We start from the raw sequence: 23592 nt of genomic DNA on the forward strand, positions 1-23592 counted from the left end.
ATTTTTTTGTTGTGGTCGTGATAGTGAGAACATTTAAGATCTCTCTTAGCAACTTCCAGTGTACAATATAGTGTTGTTAGCCATAGTCACCAGACTGTACATTAGATCCCCCAGATTATTCATCTTCTAACTGGACGTTTGTACCCTCTGACCAGCATCTCCCCATTTGCTACCCTTCTTCAGCCCCTGGGAACCCACCCTTCTTCTCTGTATTTCTATGAGTTTGACTTTTTGAGATTCCACATATAAATGAGATTACACAGTTGGTGCTTTCTCCTTTTGCCTTATTTCATTTAGCATTTGATCTCAGGGTTCGTCTACATTATCACAAATGGCAAGATTTCCTTCTTTTATGGATGATAGTATTTCAGCGTGTGTATATATACACATCATTCATTTGTCCATTGATGGACATTTAGTTTGTTTCCATATCTTGGTTACTGTGAATAAAGTTGCAGTGAATACGGGGGTACAGTAGGTCTCTGAGATGTTGATTTCATTTCCTTTGGATACTTAACTGAAGGTGGGATTGCTGGATTGTATGGTGATTCAGTGTTCGATTTCTTGAGGAATCTTCATGATGTTTTCCATTGTGGCTGCACCAGTTTACCTTCTCACCAGCACTGCCTGAGGGTTCCCTTTTCTCTTCATCCTTGTCAGCACTTAGAGCTCATCCTTCCGATAATAATCAAAAGGGACTGTTTTTAAATGTTAGAAGAAACTTTCTAGATGAAAGATAAATTTTAAAGCCATGCATTTTTAAAGACATTCTATGTAAAAATTCATAAGATACTTTAGTATTCATTTATTTTGACCCTGAGAATTTCTTCAGTCTTGCCAAAAGACGTTCAGTGCTCTGCAGAATGTCGGCTCCTCCTTCATGGTCTTTTTTTTCCTCTCTGAAAATGTTTAGTATGCGTGTGATTTTAAAAAAAATTCACTGACATGTGTTTGTAGGCCTTTTTTAATTCACTGAGCAGTTAGTAGGCGATAGAGGGAAATGTTTATCCTTTGCATGGAAAATGTTCTTGTCATTTTTTCCTCTCTTCTGCTGAATCCCTTAACTTTTCATTCTCTCTTTGTATAAGTTGTGTATTAGCCTTCTTAGAATTTTCCTACTTCTACTTTTGTATTTTTTCTCTTATTATGATCGCTGTTTTACTTTCCAGGATGTTTTCTTGATTTTAACTTTTTATCACTTTTTTTTTTTGATGATGTTATTTTTAATTTCCAGCAGCAGGTTTGTACATAGAGTTTTGCTATTCCTATTTTATAGCTACAACCTCTACTCTTAGCTCTCTGAATCTATTAATTATGAGGATATTTTTTGTTTGGTATTGGGTTTTTCTCTGCTCCCTGCATTGACTGTTCTCTTATTGTTGTTAATTTCAGTTTCTGTCTTTCTTGTTGACTGTTACGGATATCGCTTCAGTGAATATCCTAGTACGTGTTTTTGACTTGGGGTTTACACCAGAGTAGAGGTTTCGGGTCGTAAGCGTATGCATGCACTCAGCTTTATTAAATGCTACCATCTAGTTTTCCAAAGTGGTTATACAGAGCTCCCCTTCTACCAGCAGTGTGCAGTCACCTCAAGTTCTTGTTAACACTTGATATGGTCAATCTTTAAATTTTGAACATTCTGATATGTGTTTAGGGATACTTTTAGTTTTTACTTGCATTTCCTTGATATTTAATGATACTGTGCACTCTGTGTGTGTCTGTTGGCTGTATGGATATCCTTTCTTTTGAAGCTCTTACTCAAGTCTTTTAGGCACTGTTGTGTTAACGTTGTCTGTCTTTTCTTCGTGGACTTGTGGGAGTTCTTTGCATACTCTGAGTATCGGTACTTTGTCAGATCTGTCACACATAGCTTCTTCCAGTGTTCGGCTTAACCTTTTCCACTTCCCTAGCAGTGTTTTTTTTGGTAAATGTAAGTTCATAATTTTAAGAGACTTGGGAGGTGGGATAGAGACTGGGTGAGTATGGCAATGGGGGCTTCTAAGGTGCTGGTGATATTCTGTTTGATCTGTTTTCTAGCTTTGTTATTCTTCATTTGAGATTATCTTGGTTAGTCTTGGCTATTGTCATTTCCACATACATTTTAGACTCAGCTTTGCTGCTGCTGCTGCTAAGTCAGTTCAGTCGTGGCCGACTCTGTGTGACCCCATAGATGGCAGCCCACCAGGCTTTACCGTCCCTGGGATTCTCCAGGCAAGAACACTGGAGTGGGTTGCCATTTCCTTCTCCAATGCAAGAAAGTGAAAAGTGAAAGTGAAGCCGCTCAGTCGTGTCTGACTCTTTGCAACCCCATGGGCTGCAGCCTACCAGGCTCCTCTATCCCTGGGATTTTCCAGGCAAGAGTACTGGCGTGGGGTGCCATTGCCTTCTCCATCAGCTTGTCTAGTCTTCTTTAAAACCTGCCAGGATTTAAATTTATAGACCAATTTGGGGGCAAATTAGCATTTTTGCAATATTAAGACTTATAGTTAACTAACCTCATATGTCCCTGCTGCTAAGTCACTTCAGTCGTGTCCGACTCTTAGCGACCCCAAGCACTGCAGCCCACCAGGCTCCTCTGTCCATGGGAGTCCCACCATTAACATTTTATAGTTTTCAGTCTAGAGATGTTACATCTTTTATTTGTTGATATTGTTGTTTTTTGATGCTATTCTGATTACATTAAAATTTTTTCTAGTTGTCTGTTGTTAATATGTAGAAATAAGCTGAATTTTATATACTATGTGTTCAGTTATCTTCCTAAATTAACTTATTAAATAATCAGTGAGTCTCTCCAACCTTGTTCATGAACAAGCAAGCATACCATCTACAAACAAGAGTTCTATTTCTTCCCTGCCGGTCCTTAAACAGTTAATGTTTTTTTCCTTGTCTCTTTTCACTGGCTTCAAATGCCAGTATAATCTTGAATAAAAGTGATAGCAGATATCCTCATTGGTTATTGTAATACCAGGGAATATTTTGAATGACTTTCCATTAAATATGATGCTTGTTATAGGTTTTTTTTTTGGTAAATATCCTCAAATTAAGAAAATTCACTTTAGTTTACTAAGAATATTTTTCGTGAATGTGTATTGAATTTTATCAAGTTATTTTCTCTGTCTAGCTAAATGATAAAATGTCCTTTATTTTGTTAACATAGTGAATTACAGTGATTGGTTGATGTGAGAAATTGCAGTGCTTGATTTTTTGATTGGAGAACATACCTTGAATTCCTGGGTTAATAAGCTCGGTGTAGTCATGATGTGTTATCACTGTTTAGATTTACTGTTATTTTGTTTAGGATTTTTTGCATTTATATTCACAAGAAAGATTGACTTGCATTTTTCCTTTCTCATAATTTTCTTCTCAAGGTTTTATTGGCCTTGTAGAATAATCTGGGAGGTGACCTCTCTGAATATTCTCTGGAAGAGTTTGTGTAAGATTGCTACTTTTCTTTAAATGTTTGGAAGACTTATTTGTGAAGTCATTTCAGCCTAATTTGTTGTTGTTTTTAAATGGGGAGGCTTGAAATTGTAGATTCAATAAATTCAATCAGTACCTGGATGAATAGTCATAGTTTCTATTTCTTATAGCAGTTTTGAGAATGTCTTTTTCTAGGAACTTGTGCATTCCCTAATTTTCAAATTAATGGTATACGTTGTTCACCATTATTCAAAATATTCAAATAGTGTTATATTTTCTAGTAATGTTTTTCAGTTTTGTAGTATCTATTGTATTATCTTCTTTTCTCTGATGTTGGTAGTATCTAGATGAAAGGTGGAATGAAGTATTGGGGGGAGCTTTCTTAACAAGTTTTGAACTCGGTCTATACATGCCTATTTCCCCACGGAAAGCCAAATTAACTTATTAAGATAATATTTATTTTATAGAAGCTAGTTAGTTACACAATAGGTTAAGCTTCGTCTTATTTCCCACTTATTGCCTTAAAGTAATTGTCTAGTAATATTGAGACTTTTGTTTCCTCATTCTGTATTTGCTTGCTATTTCTTTACTTTTCATTGTCATTGGCAGTTTTCTGAGTCCCTTTATCTTTAGAGATTTTTTTTTTTTTTTTTTGCATAAAACATGCAGTTGATTTTTTTTCTATCTGACTCGATGGTCTTTTCTTCTTTTATAGCTGAGTTGATCATTACATTTATTTATTTTATAGATATGTTTGGTCTTGATTCTATCGTTCTATTTATATACTGTTTTTTATATTTTATTGTCATTTTCTGGTATCAGTATTTTTGTTTTCAGGTCTGAGCTTTCCATTTAAATTCTTACTTCTGATAATTTGGAGGATTGGTAACCTTATTTTAGTTCTAGTGGTTGCTCAATGTCATGCTTTAAATAATATGTATATATTTTTATTTCTTGATTTATTGATATTAAAAAGGAAATAGAATCTATTAATGCCCCTGTATAAAATGAGGAATTAATTTATACTACTGAAATTAGTTTCAGGAAAGCTCTTCTGAAGGGCATCTTTTCTGATAAACAGCTAATGATAGCTCCTTATCTATCAGGGACCGAAGTTCTTGCTGTTGAATGGGGTTTTGACATCATTAATTCATTTATTCAACAGCATATATTGTTGCTTCTCTTATGATGCTGTGTGTGTGCAGTTGTGCAGTCGGTCGTGCAGCAATCTGCTGCTCAGCTGTGCAGTTGTGTCTGAATCTTTGCAACCCCGTGGACTGTAGTCCACCAGACTCCTCTGTCCATAGACTTTTCCAGGCAAGAATACTGGAGCGGATTACCATTTCCTCCTCCAGGGGATAGGGATCAAACCTGTGTCTCTTGCACCTCTGGCATTGGTAGGCAGGTACAAACATATAATTCAGTCATGCATCCTGTCCTTATAAAACTTCTAATCTAAGAAGGAAAACAAACACTGAACAGATAATCTTAGCTGTGTGGAAATGTGACACAGAAGAAATAAAGGAGCATACCTATGTCCTCACATGGACTCTTATGTATTAATAAGATTATTGTTACAACTTTTCCTGCAGGAGTGGCACATGAAAAGCTTAGGGGCCTTATGAACGAGTATTCTGATTCCATGGTCATTTTAGCATAGTAGTCCCTTTTCAGGTATATTACCGCCCACTTTGTGTAAGTTGTCTTCATGACAAAGTTCAGGCGAGCAGCTGCAGCAGACAGCTACTGTACCTCCATCCCCTTCAACTCCAGTTTTTGCCTTTTGCTTCCTCCTTCCATCTTCTCTTAGCCCAAATTGTTATCTTTTGCCTTAGCAAGAGATCTCACTATAGTTTGCACAGCCACATGAATCAAGCTTTTCCTTGATTTACGTAATAATTTTTTTGTCATTATCTAGCCTTTTCTTCCTAGGTCACTCACCCAAAATAAGAGGGTAACTCATGTTTGCTTTTTGATGTTTGCAAGCCATGGTATTTAAGTTAAGCTGTTTTTGCTGACCCAAACTAGATGACTCGGATATCATACGGGGTTGGTTTGAAATACAGCAGTTTATAAACTGGACAGCAAATTCCTACTGGGCAGGAAGCATCATTTGTGCAGCTCTAACCCCATGTCTTGCATATTTAGCTTCTCATGAGTCACTGAATATAAAGTGAGCATTTTTGGGGTTTTGCTTTAGTCCGCAAGTACATGACAAGATCCTTTGTTCTTTGATCAGATTTAGCAAGAGCCTTAGAAAAGTGAATAAGATATTCATTGAAATTATGAAATCCTAACATGAGAACATACTCTGGGCACTTCAATAAAATGCTTATGTTTTCAAAGAACTTCTTCACTTTTTATCAGTGTTTATCTTCTGAGGTATATAAGGCAGTTATTAGTATTTCTGTTTTACTAGTGAAAATACATTCAAAGGGGATTAAGTGACTTCCTAAGACAGCACATCCACGTGATGGTTGAGTCAGGACTGAAGCATTAAACTTTCATGGCAGGGTTTTCCTATTACCCTGATCCTGCTGCTTAGTCGCTGAGTCATGTCCGAGTCTTTGCGACCCCATGGGTGACCCCTCTGGCCATGGATTCTCCAGGCAAGAATATTGGAGTGGGTTGCCATTCTCTTCTCCAGGGGATTTTCCCGACCCAGAGATCGTACCTGCGTCTCCTGCATTGGCAGGTGGATTCTTTCCTGTTGAGCCACCTGGGAAGCCCATACTTAGCCATAAATTCATCCCCCAAAATTTGAGTGTCTCGCATCATGCTCTTGACAGAGATGAAGACTATGTAAGTTAAAATTCATGTAATGACTAGATTCTAAAGGTAACTTCTATTTCCTTTTCTTTACGAAGTATTAACACTTCTGTCTTCAAGTACTTTAAAAGGTATATTTTACATCTTACACATTTTAAATATTTTCTTTCAGTAGAAAAAAATGCTTATAGTCCTATTTCTTTGACAGTTACAATCAGGGGTATTAATTTGTTGCTTAACAGTGATAGAAAATACAGAAACATACAGAAAACCATCATAAGAGGCAAACTTCCATAGATTTTCTGACAGCAGGCGATGGCAACAGGAAAGTAAGGCAGAAGAGGGTTGAATCAGGAATTGGATTTGTTAATTAGAAGGTTACTGTGACCTTGGGCAGGTCAGTTAACATCATATTAGTAGAATCCAGGTTAGAAGGAAGGAATGGAAGATGAGGAAATAAGAAAGTTTCTCCCTTAGTGGAAGGAAGAAGACAGGTGGTTTGAAAGAGATGTAATAAAATAAGGGCTTCCGAGGTGACTCCATGGTAAAGAATCCACCTACCAACGTGGGAGACGTGGGTTCTATCCCTGGGTCAGGAAGATCCCCTGAAGAAGGACATGGCAACCCACTCTAGTATTCTTGCCTGGAGAATCCCAGGGAGAGAGAAGCCTGGTGGGCTGCAGTCCATGGGGTTGCAAAAAGAGCTGAACATGACTTAGTGACCGAGCAATAACAATAAGGTAAATAAGGACACTTTCTCTGTTAGCCGTGTTCCAGTGTGTCTGCCACATCAGGGGAAGAAGCCCGAGGAAAGGAAGGAGTAAACTGGAACGTGTGAGAGGAGGATTTGGGCATAGCTATGGGCAGGATCAGAAGGAGGCAGGAGAGGATATGACCAGGCATCGTGTGTAGAGAAGCCCTTAGAAAGACACCAGGTCCAGGAGACAGAAGGGAAGTGACGGAAGCATGAGGTGGTCCAGGGGCGATCTCCAGGGCAGCGCGGTTTGACTCGTTAGCAGTTTAGATGAATTTAGTTTCATTATTGAAATCTCTGTGTGTTTCTATATAGTTCAGTTTAATTTTTCCTAATGGAGATTATAATTTCAAAAAGTAACAGTCATATTTTAAGACAAGGTATGAAATGTATACGAAGATCTGAGTTTTAAGTTTTCATCTGGCTCAATTTGGCAAGATGCGGTTTCCCTGGACTTTTAATTTGGAATTGTCTGGGCCCTACGGATAGCTACATACTAAGAATTTATGGAAGTTAAAATGGTAAAAATCAGCTCATGGTTCTGTTCTGTTGTACCTATACTTGAGCATCTGAAGTCATTCTGAATGGAGCTATGTTGTTCTTAGTCATCCGTGATGTTTTTGCACACGCGTGTGTTCTCTGATCCTGAGGTTATAACAGTGAACTGCCTCTCAAATCTCTGCACACACAGATGCTTTCCACCTTTTCCATTTGAGATATAAAATGTCATGTTCTGGTCGTTTGAAATTCCACATCTTCCAGTAGAAATGATCATTATAAATGGTTCTAGCGTCCCAGACCAGCCCACAAAAGACCATTAAGTCTAAAGTGAAAGTGAAAGTGTTAGTCTCTCAGCCAGGTCCAACTCTTTGTGACCCCAGGCTCCTCGGCCCATGGGATTTTCCATGCAAGAATAGTGGAGTGGATAGCCATTCCTCTCTCCAGGGGTTCATCCTGATCCAGGGATTGAACCTGCATTTCCTAAGTGTGTCTGAATTATTAAAAATAGCCACGCTTATAGCCATCTTTTTATCAGGAAAGTGAAAGTGAAAGTGAGTCGTTCAGTCGTGTCTAACTCTTTGCGGCCCGTGGACTGTAGCCCACTAAGCTCCTCCGTCCATGGGATTCTCCAGGCAAGAATACTGGAGTGGGTTGCCATTTCCTTCTCCAGGGGATCTTCCCGACCCAGGGATCGAACCCAGGTCTCCCACATTGCAGGCAGACGCTTCAACCTCTGCACCAAAGTGTGTTCAATTTCAGCTCTTTCGGTAAGAAGTGTTTCTCCCACTTCCGCTTTATCTTGCTCGCCCCCTGGCTGTCTGGCAGTGACAGAAGGTGCTCTCAGCCCCAGGCCACTTAGTGCTGTTGTGATAAGGCCCAGGAGTCAAGAGCTGGGGCAGAGACTCCGGAAGTGGAGGCAGGAGCTGGCCAAGGCGAGTTGTGTGCCAAGGGTGGGGTCTCCCTTCTGTTTCAGATGCGAGATCTGGGCCCCTGCCGCTGCAGACCTTATGTTCTCCCGTCCCCTTTCTCTTTCTCTGGACCCCTGGTTCTCAGCCAAATCTGATTTTATCCTCCCTGTCCCAACCACAAATACCCCGGGGAAATTTGGCAGCATCCAGAGACATTTTTTGTTGTCACAGCTTGAGCAGTGCTACTGGTATCTGGTGGGCGTAGACCACGGATGTCGCTAAACATCAAGAACCCAGAATTATCCAACCTCAAATGTCAGTAATGCCAAGATTGAGAAACTCCATTCTAGGCCACTGCTGCTGGCCTGAGGTTTTGTTTTCCCGCTTTTTGCTTCACTGCAGAACAGAAATGTAGTTTGTTTCCAGGTTTTCTCTGACCTTATATTCTTGAAACAAGCTCAGAGCCCTTTTGAAGTTTTTCTATTTTTCTAAGGGCTGTGTTCTCATCACAACATGGGAATAGACGGGGTAAAAATAACAAGGAAATTACAGTTTCAGGAAAAGCTTCCACGTTATCCACTGGCCTTTAAATAGAACAAACTTCCCATCCGTCTTTAGATTCCGTCCTTCCCCATTGTGGTCTCGTCATTTGCCGGGTTTCCCCTCTTCCTGCCGTACAGCTGAACTGCTGAGTCACTAGCAGGCGGCCTCTCTGCTCTGTCCAGATGAGGAGCCACAGTGGGGAGGAGTAATCCTTGGGCTGCTTTGATGAGAAGGGAGGGAAAGGTTCCTTCGTTATTGCATAGATCCGGCCAGAGCAACTTTCCGTTGTCCTGCTTCTTTTAAGGTAGTCACAGAATGAGATTACACCCCGGCATTTCCCTAAGTACCCTCCGCAGCACAGGAGTCTCTGCTGGTCTCACCTCCTTCCCACCCTGCTCGGTACTCACCACCCCTTCTGGCTTCACGGGCTTGTGGCCCAAGCACTCACTTCCTAGGGCTCTGCACCTGCTCAGGGGCTCTGCTGTCATCGTGAAACGATCATCAGGGTTTCTGAACAAGACCCCTCTGATTCCATTTTGTCTGGAGCCCCGCAACCTGTGTAGCTGCTCTTGCTTTATACTAGAGTTCTCCCAGCTAGCCTTGGGCCGAGAGGGAGGCAGACGAGCTTGCATGAGAAAAGGAAAGGAAGGGTTTTATGATACTTAGAGTAGCAAGAAAGCACCCCCGCTGAAACTTGGGCGGGAGGAGCAGATTGGAACAAAGGCCGTGCCTCAGCCTTCATTTGTGAGTATGTGCCTTTCAGAGCCTACTCTCTTTGCTCTGTTTATATGTATTAATTTTAATGCATAGTAGGTGCTATGATGTGATCAGCAGTGTACTAGACACCATGGGCAAAAACTAGGTAGTAAACTGCTGTTTGCTCTCTAGAGGTTATCTTCAAGTGTTGATAAAACGTCGAAGTGTCCGTAACCATTTGAGATTGCTTTTATTGTCCCATTCCCTAGGGCCGGAAGCCAGAACATACTGTGATGGTTGTCGGAGTTTATAAAGCTAGTGAGTGACATAACATGGATTTGAATCAGGGTCAGTCTGACTCTGAAGGCCAATCCCAGTTCACTCAGCTTTTCAGAAGTTCAGCCTTCCTGCCCTCCAGGCTGACTCTGAACTTGAGGTCGTGAGCATACATGGCAAGTCAGTTTCTTTTCATTGGTGAATTTTTTAAAAAACACCACACAGTGCTTTTCAAATGAAATCTAATGGTGGATGAAAATGTATGTTTGATCTAGATGCTTTTCCATGTGTTTATGAGAAATCAATATTAGCATAAAAGTAACCGTATACAATATTATAGAAAAAACTCAAGCCTTCCATTCCATATGCTCCATAAAGCATGCCATCTCTCCTGTTTCATGAAACGTCTGCTGACACTCCGTTGTGAGTGTGACTTCTCAGAAAGTGCTTTCTTGGAGTAGAAATCTCACTCTTTATTTTCTATCCACCAAATTAAAAAAAAAAAACGGGATGTTCAGATGTCGATATTCGCAGTTAATTCCAAGAAAGCTAATTTGTAGAGGATATGTTTTATACTCATTCTTCAGTTTTCATCATGTGAGCTTCTCCCACGTCTCTTTTGAGATTGTCGTAAAAGTCTGTGCCAGCTTTAGCCTAAATACATCACACAGACGGGCTTCTTAATTCTGCGCGTGAGGAGGCGCGTGGCGTTGGCACGGATCACTGACAATGCACAGTTAACAAAGTATCACTTCGTAGGTAAATGGATTAAAAGCAGCCTGATAACTTTCTCAGCAGTTATGATCTTTTGTCTGCCTTTGATTTCCTGACTAGAAGGGTCTCGGGCTTGTTAAACACAGAGCCATGCGTGTAAATACTCTTCTAGAGCTTTCACTTGTTGAGCGGAGGACTGTCTAATTACTGACCTGGGTTTTAATTCCAGCTGCACCCCTGACTAGTTGTGCCCCTTTGATGAGTTACTGCCACGGGGTACTAATAATGTCTTCTTCAAAACACTGTAGGAAAGACTAACCAAATTCTGTATGTGGAGCCCTGAGCACAGTGCTGGAGGGAAGGGCTCAGTGGGTAAGCAGGAGTCATCCTCCTCCTCCTCTTATTCCACCAGGAGAATGTCCCTGGGCACAAACAGATCTTTGGGCTGGCCCTTTCTCTGCTTACCCCTAAACAGTTTGGCATACTCTTAAATATGCTTTGACACATCCTCCTGCAATGAAAAACAGAAAAGCGAGTATCTCCCTCCAGTCCGCTGCGAGAGAGGACAGCGTGATGCGCCTTTTAATCGTCTAGCATGTTTCATGCGGAGTCGCGTCAGTCGTGTCCGACTCTGTGCTACCCCGTGGACAGCAGCCCACCAGGCTCCTCTGTCCAAGGGATTCTCTAGGCAAGAGTGTGGGAGTGGGGTGCCATCGCCTTCCCCATCTAGCAGAATCGGGAATAACTCGGAGATCTCGGTGACTGGCGTACACAGCCTCATGTGTGCAGTGCCGTGCTCTCAGCACAGACCAGACCAGCCTTTCTCAGACCGAGATCCCCCGCGTCCCTCAGAGGTACCTGAGATGCTTGTAGAGTAACATAAAACCAGCTCTCCAACCCCAGACCTACTGAACGGAATCTTTAGGGCTGAGGTCTCAGAACATGCCTGTACAATAAGCCACCCTGGTTATTCTTACGTGTAAAAATCATCTAGAAATACCGACCCACACTCTGTCTCATCTCCTTGCCTTTGCTTAAGCTGTTTCCTTGGCTTGGAAAAGTCTTTCCTCTTCTACAGAATTCTTAACACATTTTTTCAGAGCTGCCTCTTCCTAAAAGCCTTTCCAGATTCTCCCAAATTCAAGTTAATATTGTATCTTCATTATTGCAGTTAACACAGTCTCCCTTCAAAAGTTTTACTAGAAAACAGTTTCACCAAACAGTAAGCAGCTTGCCGGCTCCTAATGACCACCCCCAGCAAAATGCTTTGTATCTAAGGACACTAAAAGAACATCTGCTGAATTTGGGTCAGTTCTCTACTTACTTTTTCCTGGTAGACCATTCTGTTCTGACATCCTCCCAAGAGCACAGATTCCTTCAGAGTATGTATTATTAAGCTCAGGGTAATGGAGGATGGTCTGAATAAACACAATCAGCCTTAGTTCCCAGCCCATCGGAACAGGGGTGGGTGGATGTGTGGGGGTGTGTGTATGTGTGTGTTGTGATGAGTTGTTTGAGATCCGTGTGTCCTCATTTTCATCTTGCATATCACTTGTAAGGGATTTGTCCAACATGCAGCCATTAAGAAAAGAAAATGGTGTAGTTGTATTCTGGGTTGATTGTCCTTTCAGGAAACAGATTTGATCATTTACCAGAGCGGCAGCTTTCACCATCCGCCATCATGCTTGTCCTCTGGGGCCCTCAGATAAAGTACGTGGAGCAGTTGTTTCCAGCGATGTCATAGAGGTACTTCCTCCAGTCATATGGGACTTCCCCTGGTGGCTCAGATGGTAAAGCTTCTGTCTACAATGTGGGAGACCTGGGTTTGATCCCTGGGTCGGGAAGATTCCCTGGAGAAGGAAATGGCAACCCACTCCAGTACTCTTGTCTAGAAAATCCCATGGATGGAGAAGCCTGGTGCAGGCTACTGTCCATGGTGTTGCAAAGAGTCAGACATGACTGAGCGACTTCGCTTACTTACAGTCATATGAGGAGCAAAGGTGTGCAGATGAACTCCACTTTCTAGTAAGATGGTTTCTTCAAAGCTGGACTGTCCCTGTCAGGGACATTTTAGATACTTTTTTGGTTTTGTGTGACTGTTAATCCTATCCTATGCTTCTCCATCAACTGGTTGGCTGGATAGGGCGTTGCCCAGACCATTGGCCCTAGAAAGTACATGTGGGAGCTCTCCAGTTCTCTTCTCTACTGCAGGGTGATATCAGAGGAGGGCCTGATCAGTGGGGAGTAGGGAGGGATGTACTAACTTAGAGTGAGAGCACATTAAAGAGTTTCTCCAAATATTAGATCACTGATCCCTAAATTACGTTGATTATTTGACCTCATACCAGGCAGCAAGGTGAAGCTGAGAAAATCATGGGATGTGGCTGGTGAAATCAGATTTTCATCGGCTCGGTTAGGATTTATGAAAGTAACAGCGTTCATGAAAGTATGGTGGACAAGACAACTGTCCTGGACGGAGGACCCCTTTCAAATGTAGGGAGCCTCGTCTTTTCCATATTTCTGTCTCGATTTCTAATGTTAATGCAATAGGAAGAACTCCAGACGCCCACAGTTAGTCGCCTAGTAATCCCACGGAATACCTAAACAAGGAGATCTGAGAGCCTAATGTCAGGCAGAGGAAGACCCCCCTTTCCCTGAACCCCTCCAGTACATTCAGGGCTCCAAAGTGACCAGTCAGGAAAGGTCACTGCATTTGGTGAGAGAAGCTGACTAACCTTTAGAGTAAATGTAATGGAAATCCATGGAATAGGGGGTAGGATAATAAAGTTGAAATGGGCCTGGGAGAACGGAGATAGTACAAACTGATCGTCTTTGACCAGTTTGCTTGGAAAAACAAAGAAAATGGTAATTATATCAGCTGGATAAAGTTTGTATTTATGGGAAAAAAAGACAAAGTACAATTCCACGACCCCCAAGGAATCCCCTTATGCTGACCCCTTGCAGTGGGATCTTCCCTCCACCCCTGACTCCTGGCAACCACCCTTATAGTTTTCTTCTTTTTCATACAAATTCATTCCTACAGTATGTAAAAGACTGGCTTCCTTCACTTGGCATAATGCCTGCTTGATATAAGTTCTACACATATTTTAAAGTGCGAAGAACCCCTTCTTTCCAGAACAGAGCAAATAGGGACCTGAGAAGATGGGTTGAAGGTGGGTTACATGAACAGACACGCAGCTCCCCTGGCTGGGCATGTTAGCGCTGAATGCCTGGCGGGGAGGATGGGGAGGAGGGCAGTGGCAACCTCGGCCCTTAAATGTTTTCTTTTCTCAAACTAACCTCGTTTCCTGCTCTGACCTTTCCCACTTCCCAGGGAGTAGGGGATGGAAGAAAGACAACACACACATATACACACTTCCACATTGAGAAATACATGTGCCTCCATTTTCATTTACAGAGAGGTCATCAACCTGTCAGGCTCAACTTCAGATTTTGTTGAGGGCTATCTGATGATGTGTGATGATACCAGGACTTGTCATCTAGAGCTGTATACTTGTTTCTCAAGCCAAGATTTATTTTGCAAAGTATTTCATTCTAAATTTGTGTTTTCCTTCAAAATAATGGAAATTTAAACATTAAAAATTATAGAAGGTAAAAAATTTAACTTTTGATATCTGGAATTGGGATTTTTTAGATGGAATTTATTAGTAATCATCTCTGTATGTAGTTTTCATAATATTTTTGGTAGTGTTGATTTATTTTACAAACTAAGTTATATATATAATTTTTAAATTATAACTTATATAATTATAAAATTATATAATATAAAACACTAATCTCATATTCACTGACTCTTCTCTCTTCACTTTTTCATTAGGAATTAACTGCATTTTAATTTTTATTGTTGTTTTTTTCCCCTATAGTTGTAATATTCAAAGCATAGATGATTGTTATTTCCCCAGAAAAGCAGGCGGACTTTCTTAGGACATTTATCACATTCATTAGCTATTACTTAGAAGAACTAACTACTTCTCCCTTATGGTGGTTAATGGTTAATATATTCATGTCCTTGTACGTGTTGACTACATATTCTGTTGCTGATATAATTTATATGGAGGTATATGGAGATGTTAGCATATACTAAAGGTCTTAAAAGGACAGTAAAGAAGTTACTCTTGGTGCTAGCCCTGTGGTTATTATATAATCTAAGCTATTACTGTTCTGCCATAAATAGAATTATTTTACTGTATCTTCTCATTTGTCCAGAAAGATGTTATTTGATGCGTGTCGTGTATTCAGAAGTTAGAACATAAGCTTGGAAGCCCTCAGAGTGCTCAAAAATCTGTTAAAAGTAAACAGTAAACATTATGCCTACTATGTGATAGGTATTTGTATATATTGCTTTATTTAATCTCCACAATCACATCCACAGAGGACATTGAACATCTGAGGTTATATAACTTGTCCAAGGTCATGTCTATAGCTGGGGTTTCAACTTGGGTGCATGTGTCCCTCAGGATCCTGATTCTGAGCCCGTTTATTCCCACATCAGTCATTCACACAAATATTTTTTCAATATTTACTATATGACAGGCCCTCGGGTATCCAGGATTAAAGACAGATTTATCAAATTTCTAAGGAATTCCTTTATCTGCTTTTTGGACTGCAGTAAATATGAAACAGAGTAGAAAAGAGATGAGGCTTGAAGACAAAGACACTCTCTATCTTATCTACTGTTGCATTCACAGGCCAAGCACAGCGCATCGTAGGAGCTCAGTAAATACATTCCTATGGATGAAATTAATGACAAGTAATACCCAACTGGGCCTCCCCAGTAAAGAGTTCATCTGCTAATTGAGGAGACATAAGAGACACAAGCTCTATCCCTGGGTTGGGAAGATTCCCTGGAGAAGGGCATGGCAGCCTTCTCCAGTATTCTTGCCTAGAGAGACCCATGGACAGAGGAGCCTGGCAAGCTACAGTCCATAGGGGTGCAAAGCGAAGGACACAGCTGAAGCAATTTAGCAAGCACGCACACAGTAGCCAACGAGGAGAGAGAATTATGTGTCAAAAGGGTTTAAAATCAAGCAGCAGAACTGTCCTGGACTGTTCAGTATATGAATAAGCAGTTGCATATCTCGCTAGACCCATGGGGTAGGAAGAGTCTTCAGCGTGCTCACTGATGCCAGAATGATGCCCTTGGGCCACCTAGTGACTGAGGAGACCCAGGCTCTGTACCACGGAAGGAGAGGCACTCATGAATGTGGCATCCTTTTTAAAAAGCAGGGAAGTATGCAAAACATTTTAGAAAAGTTTCCTTAAAAAATGGCATTTGTTCCCCTTAAAGTAGGCCAAAGGGCTAAACTTCTGTGTCGTAGAAAAATCACGTAGGTGGAGAAATTCTTTCCCTAATGCTCTTGGATAAGGAGATATTACATAATACAGTTTTTCCTTTTCCTGATAAATTGTAACATTAAATTTTCATGCCAGATGAAACTTTGAAGAACTCAAGTTAATACTCTTTGGAAGATACCTTATGTCTTCCAAAGGACTGTTATCTCCTTAGGACTGTATCTCGTGCATAGCACCTAACAATCTACCAGATGTAACGAGTGAATAGTCTGCCTAGAATGACAAAGCAAAAGTTTTTGAGTCATATAACTTGAAAGAATTATGATGCGTTGAAGTCATGTTTGAAGTATCATTTAGCTTTTTGTAAGGAAAAAAAAATGGGGACCTTAGGGAACTACTGATATGATTTCAATTTCATTATTCAGCAGCATCGATGCGCTACTTTCTTGTCCCGAGAATGTATCTATTAACAGTGATGTTTTGCCTTACAGCTTTTCTGGGAGAAGAGGCTACAAGGACTTAGTGCATCAGATGTAACAGAACAAATTATAAAAACCATGGAACTCCCTAAAGGTCTTCAAGGTATTCTCCGAGTCCAGTTGAGCGGTCCCTGCTGCGTGCCAGGCTCTGTGTCGGAGGGAGTGGAGGCAGATGTGATGAGGGTGACAGGTCTTTGCTATGGGGACTGTTTGCCTCGCAGGGTGATGCTCCCCTTGGGTTTTAGTAAACCCAGAGGCAGTGTGCCTGAAACGCTTTGTAGGTTGCAGAACGCTTCTGGGCGGTGTCTTACCTAAGTTTTTTTTTCTGCGTGTACCTTTTGGCTTGAGGTTAATTAGGCTCATCATGTAAATTAATCCATGTTACGTGTTTAGACCCAAATGCAGCCTAAGTGGCAGACCGTCCCCAGCTTCCTGCTCGAAGCCGCATCGGGCCCCAGCACTTGCTTTTTTCTCCGTTCCTCTTATCAAAAGAACAGCCAGCATCTCTAATCCTGTCTCTCCCTCCGTGACCTGCTGCTGCAAACCTCAGATGCCCATGGGTCCAGTAACAGGAGCGAGTGGGGTCCGGGGTGGAGAACTCAGCTGCTGGCGTCCCTCGTGGTGTCACACGTTCACTCCAAGTTCTAGAGAAGCATTAGTTTTCGAGTGTTACAACTTTGGCTTCCAAATCTTGATACATTGCGGGTTGCTCAAAAATCCTCATAATTCATGGTTAGAGTAGTGTCTCATCCCTCGATGCTCTTGGAAATTATTGCTTTAACTGGTCTAACAAGTTTAGGACTATAAGCAATGCACTTAAGTGTAGCCATGGTTCCAGTCTCCTAATGTGCAGTCAAGGTGCACAGTTATCAATCCTATTCATGTGGATATTTTGTTAGTTGAAAAGCTGTTAAAGGTGTAGGTACAGTCTACTTGAATTGGCTTTTCCTTTGAAATCCCTGCACAAGAAAGTGTTGAGACATGGCAAGCTACAGGGGAAATGATTCCAGGACCCTAGGGACACATTAATAGGGATATTTGAATGTAAGATGACTTTAGAAGGGACTTAGATCATTAAAAATAATTGACCTTGCATGAGGAAATGTAGCCAACTTTTTAAGAAGTTTAATACCTTGGAAATGTATTTTTTAAATTCTGTTAAAGTTTTATTAAAATACTCAAGTATTGGGTTACTATTTCCTTAATGTTAATTCTTTATTGTTGATAACTAAGTAAATGTGCTGTTATCTTTTGCTGCTTTGGCTTGTGTCAGTTTTAAATAGCTGATCTCAGATGAATATAAAGATAATCAGTTGTTTTAGGCTCCACAAGATTTGCTCAGCACAGCTAGAAACGTCCTGGAACTGATGCGTGTTTCTAATTGCAGGAGTTGGTCCAGGTAGTAATGATGAGACCCTTTTATCTGCTGTCGCCAGTGCTTTGCACACAAGCTCTGCACCCATCACAGGGCAAGTTTCTGCTGCTGTGGAAAAGAACCCTGCTGTCTGGCTGAACACATCTCAACCCCTCTGCAAGGCTTTCATTGTCACAGATGAAGACATTAGGTGAGAGCAGAACATGACTTCAAAAAACTTGTCTTTTACACTTGATGCTTTGTTTATTGCCTGTTAGGTTCAGTGACACGTTCTAGTGAGTGATGAACCTTCTTTACAAAGCTGGCGTAAAACAGATGCTATAGGATGTTTAAAACAAATGCATGCTTGAAAAAGGTAGCATTGTATAAGGTGTATCATCCTGATTATCCCCGAAGGACAGAGCAGTCATGCTCTCTCCACATGCTCTTTGCGGTCTCTCATGCAATCTGGGGTTCTGCCTTTCTGCTCTGAAGAGCCCCTGCATTTAGTTACGCCTGTTCTGATTGCTGTCTTCAGTAGCAGATCATTGCTGTGCTGCTTTGAGTTCAGCTGTGTTTTCAGAATTCAATTTACTTACCTTGATTTTATTGATCTCACATAAACTCAATTCAGAGATTTGTTTATCTCTACTTAACTTTGTTTCAAGTAAAGGTTTAAGGTGGCTCTGAAGAGACACGCACACACACGCATAGTGAGGCACACATTACATACATCGAGTGAAGCCAGATGAGAAGCAAATGAGAAGAAAGATAAAGAAAAAGGAAAAGCTATTATGTAAAACAGAGCCGAGAATGAGAAGCAGACACAGGCTTCATCCATTAACATCTTTTACTCTTTCTGCCGCTGGGCCACGAGTTAGGTTTATAGCAGCAGATTATGAAGGGAAACCGTATTTCTCAGATAATGCCCAAGGAGTATAAGCAAGCCATTGCTCAGGAGAAACGAAACTATTCCAGATACTAAAACCACAAAGAAATTCTTACATGGGATTTATGGATTTCAGTAGTATTCTTTAGAATGATTGTATTGTGGTGGTGGTTTAATCGCCAAGTCATGTCCAACTCTTGTGACCCCATGGACTGTAGGCCGCCAGGCTCCTCTGTCCATGGGATTCTCCAGGCAAGAACACTAGAGTGGGTTACCATGTCCTTCTCCAGGGGATCATCCCAACCCCCGGGATCAAACCGACGTCTCCTGCATTGCGGGCTGTCTCCTGCACTGCAAGTGGGTCTCTACCACGGTGCTACCAGGGAAGCCCAGAATGACTGTCTACTATGCTGTATTTCCTTTAAGAATAGGACAGGATGTATACTTTATTCTTTCTGTCCTCTGAATGTAAACCCGAAAGCTTTACTATTCCTAGACCAAGCCAGCAGATGACATTTTTGAATTTAAAAAGATATGTATTACATTTTTTGTTTGTTTGTTTTTTTTCTCTAATTCCATGAAAGTTGCTATGAGACTGTTAAATGCCTGCGTCTAGCCAGGTTTATAATTGGAAAGCCTTTCCTGGATTTTAAAGTAGTTCCTTTTGCAAAGATGTAGAGCAGTTCACAGTTGCATTCAGGTGCCTTGATGATGTTGATGATCAGTGTTATTATTATTATTTTTTTTAAGTGTGAAATCAAGGAAAGGAATCAGCTTGCTCTTCGGACTGTTCCTACCCTTGAAGAAGGAAATTACTCAGGAGGCTAGCTCCCCTCTGTCCTGGAATGAGTACCCAGTTCATCAGCCCGGGTCCTGCTAGGTCCCTGTGGGTGTTGACTGAGGTCCTCTGATGACAGGGGCCCATGGGGACATCTTGGGGCTGTGTTAGAATCCTGCTTACTACATCCGGCAGAGGCTTTACTCTGTTTTCATAAATGTGGGAAGCCTCTCTCAAAACAGAAGAGATGCAGTGGCCTGTGTCAGATTTTCGGGTATACTTCTCCAGCCAAGCCGGATCTGGATGCTTTTCTTTTAGGGTAAACTCATCTGACGGATTGTCCATTTGATCGCATTGTCATAACAGAAATCATCAAGCCAAACATTTCTTCTCCAGTTAGTACATATTCAAAATAAACGGCCGCAGATGGAATCATCACCTTTTCTCCAGTTGTGTCTCCAGTAATGTGTTTGTGGTAAACCTTCAACTAAGGATCTCAACATTGAGCACGTTTTTTTTTTCAGCCGTTGTGATAACTATTTTCCTTCACGGGCATATTTGTTTTCTGATACCCAGTGATAAGTTCTCACAAACCTCGCCGTTTAAAGCAATAGCTGTTTGTAGCTCTCAGTCTATAGGTTGGAAGTCTGGGCGGGCATGACTGGACTCCCTGTCCCGGGTCTTACATAGCTGAAATCTGAGTGTCTATAGAACTGTGTGGCCTTCTGGAGCCTGGGCTCCTAAGCTTGTTGCAGAGTTCGTGTCTTTCTATTGGGGATGAAGCCCCTCTTCCCTTGTTGGCTGTGGGATCAGACTGTTCTCAGTCTCAGTTTGAAGCTGCCAGCAGCTCCTTGCCCCTTGGCTTCCTTCATATTCCCTCTCCTGCTGCTTTCTAGAAGGGCCCAGCCCCTTTTAAAGCCTCTTCTTTCTTATTAGGTCAGGCCCTCTACGATAATCTCTTTCAGTTAACTCTGGGTCAGCTATTAGTAACCTGATCATAGAATGACATCCCATCACGTGTTCCTAAGTCCTTCCTGCCCTTAAGAGGAGAGAATTCTGACTGGGATGTGACCAGGGGCCCATGGGGACATCCTGGGGCTGTGTTAGAATGCTGCACGCCACATCCGGCAGAGGCTTTACTTTCGGTTTTCATAAATGTGGGAAGTAGCGCTCAAGACAGCAGAGGAGCGGTGGCCAGTGTCAGAGTTTCAGATACACTTCTCCAGCCAAAAGTGCTGTTCTTCCCATTTCTTCGTCTTTCTGATGGGGCGACGCTAGGGGAGCTGTGCAGACACTCTGTTATGAGGCATGAGAGACTGCCCATGACCAGATAGCGCCATTTATCATAAGCCTGGAGTTACTGAGCCAGACGTAAGACTAACTGTAAGAAATAAACATCCTGTTTTTCGTGACTCTGCTCCACTGTGTGAAAATCAGTTCAACTCCAGGGATTTCCCTGGCGATGCAATGGTTATGTCTTCACCTTCCAACGCAGGGAGTGCGGGTTTGATCCCTGGTCCAAGAGCTGAGATCCCACATGCCTCAGGGCGAAAACATAGGACAGAAACAGTATTGTAACATTTGCAATAAAGACTTTAAAAACGAAAGTGGTAGATGCTCAATTGTGTCCAACTCTCTGTGACCCCATGGACTGTAACTGGTCAGGCTCCTCTGTCCATGTAATTTTCCAGGTAAGAATCCTGGAGTGGGTACCTATTCCCTTCTCCAGGGCATCTTCCCAACCCAGGGATCGAATGTGAGTCTCTTGCATTGTAGGCAGATTCTTTACCATCTGAGCTATCAGGGATCAAAACATCTCTCAAAAAGAAAAAAAAAAAAATCTGTTCAGCTCTAGTTTCTGTGAATATGATCAAGGCTATAGAGCTTGACTCAGTGGCTGCTCCCCTCTTTTCAAAAATTCATTTAAAAGGTGGAAGTCTAAACCTTTTATCTCTTTGTGCTATTTTTATAGTTTGGTAAAGATGACATCTAAAGTTTTTGTGGTAACACAGCATATGTTAATTTCGCTTACCTTGGACACAGACTAATGAGATAAAGAGAAGTGGGGCCTAGACTGTAGCAAATGTGACTTCACAGCTGGTTGAGGACCCAAGGGGCGAAAGCCCAGGGCATCTTAGTGGTGTCTTCTGGAACATCGCCCCTCTGCCTTTCTGCTTGCCCTGGTTTGGGGCAGTGCCGTGATTTGTCTTCATCAACGATGGGTGGAGAAACTGGAGCTTCTTCCTTCAGCAGAGCCCTCGGGATCCCTCGCTGTCTCTTCCTCGTCCCGGGCTGCTCCCGCTCCAGGCTGTATCCATCCCAGCGCCTTTCCTGCGGTCTCTGGAGGCGGCTAGTGCTGTTTATAGTCAAGGCTCACTCTCCCACCTGGGCCTTCCCCTCTGTTCCTTTCTTGCTTCTTTTCTAAGCCTTTTACTTCCATGCTTGTCCCTTCTCCTGTTTCTTCAACCATTGCCTCCCCACTGGGGTTCTGGAGGCGAATTTCTGTTTGCCATCTTGGTTTGCTGGAACTGTTTTAGGAATCTCTTGCCCTGTCAGGGAGCTGTTCTTCATTTTTTTTTTTTTTCCTGCTTTTTAAGGATGAAATGTGGTACCAGTGGTGCGCTCCATTTTTCATGTCACGGTTCTGCCTTTTTTGTGTGACTTGGTGTTTTTAACTCTCACTTTGAAGGTTCCTTGAGAGTCCCCAGGACCCAGAGGACCTTGCATGTTCTTCACTTACTCAGCTCAGCTCAGCTCAGCTCAGCTCAAGGGTCCGCTCCTCCTCTGCCCTTCGTGTACAGGGTCGTGTGCTCTTGGCTCCGTCGTGACAGCCCGCAGTCAGCAGGCTGCGGACCCAGGGGAGAGCTCCGACTACCCTCCCTGACGCCGCCAGAGGCGGCGGCTGAACCGGCCCATCTCACCTCCACCTCCTCTGTCCTTCTCGGTGCTTCACCCAGCAGATCGCTTTTTCCTCCTCCTTTCCGACATCACTTCCCACTTTCATGTCACATTATCCCTTATAGGAATAACCCGAACTCCACATACTTGAAGTTTTTGAAGTTGAAGAAAAGGTCCCTGAAATAAACCTCCTCCTGCTGGAATTCTCTGTGAGATGAGGGTTTCCGTGCCTGTCCAAATGTCCCCCCTTTGGGGCAAAGCTCATCTCCCACGAGACCAGGTTTTTGTGAGGGTTAGAGGTCGCCTTTGCAAAGTCTAAGGAGAAGGAAGTGTGTGTTTCTGAGGAATTTTCCTGACTTTGGAGTAAAGATAAACCACGTCCTCGGCAGCATCGTTGTTCCAACACCGGCCAAATTGTTGGTGTCTTTTTACTTTGTTTTTACAAAGGAAACAGGAAGAGCGAGTACAGCAAGTACGTAAGAAATTGGAGGAGGCACTAATGGCAGACATCTTGTCGCGAGCTGCTGACGCGGAGGCCATGGACCTCGAAATGGACAGTGGAGATGACACCTAAGATTGGCATCAGGTAAAGCAACGCCGGGACGCCTGGAAACTCGGGGCTTTTATTTCCTTGCTCTTGCCCTTGCAGCCAGCTTCAGCGGCGCCTGCAAAGCCTTCTCCACTGCGTATCCTGTGCACATGCTGTTGTTGGGCTCCCTTTGTATTTAAGGACCATAGCAGAGTGCATCCTTTTCTTCTCATGATGTGAAAATGTTCACACCCCTGTGGCTGCTTGCGAGGGATCTGAGCTCCAAGATGTCACTGGAGCAAAGCAGAGGAGGAAGGAAAGGATTCTGCCAGGGAGAGAGGCATTGCAGGAGACAAGGCAGCCATTGCCTCCACCACGGTCACTTTCTGGGGTAAAGGGGTCTGTTGTCACCTACATAAAAGTATGGACACAGAGTAGGCAAAAACCCCTCCCTTTCCCCTCCTTTTCTGATTTCTCTAGCACAGACTTGATGCAGGCAGACCAAGTTAGGAGTCTGCTGCAGCTTAGCAAGAGGTGATGGTGGCTTCATGAGGGTCTTGGTGTCGTGGATGCAGAGAGCAATGGAAAAGCCAGTCTGAGATGTATTTGGAGGTAGAATCAATTTGACCGGGCAGCTGACTGATAGGAGGTGGGAGAGTGGGATGGATGACTGAGCCCGCTGGGTGGATGGGAAGGGGTCCTGTTTGGTACAGGAGCAGACAGGAGGTGTCACACGCTGGGAGGGGGAGTTCATGCTTCACTCAGTCTTTC

The 23592-nt window shown here is 42.6% G+C and overlaps 1 protein-coding gene across 1 annotated transcript in view; it reads left to right on the top strand.

Moving 5' to 3' along the window:
- The window catches only part of MBD2 (methyl-CpG binding domain protein 2), a 70419-nt gene that overhangs the window by 41154 nt on the left and 5673 nt on the right, over positions 1–23592 (top strand). The window contains exons 5-7 of the mRNA XM_040264217.1: positions 16386–16476; positions 17761–17938; positions 22740–22878. Of these exons, the coding sequence (XP_040120151.1) occupies positions 16386–16476; positions 17761–17938; positions 22740–22866 (396 nt within the window). The 3' untranslated portion in view covers positions 22867–22878. The remainder of the gene's footprint in view (positions 1–16385; positions 16477–17760; positions 17939–22739; positions 22879–23592) is intronic.

The sequence above is a fragment of the Oryx dammah genome, unplaced genomic scaffold (genome assembly GCF_014754425.2).
Source record: "Oryx dammah isolate SB20612 unplaced genomic scaffold, SCBI_Odam_1.1 HiC_scaffold_22, whole genome shotgun sequence".
Taxonomy (NCBI): domain Eukaryota; kingdom Metazoa; phylum Chordata; class Mammalia; order Artiodactyla; family Bovidae; genus Oryx; species Oryx dammah.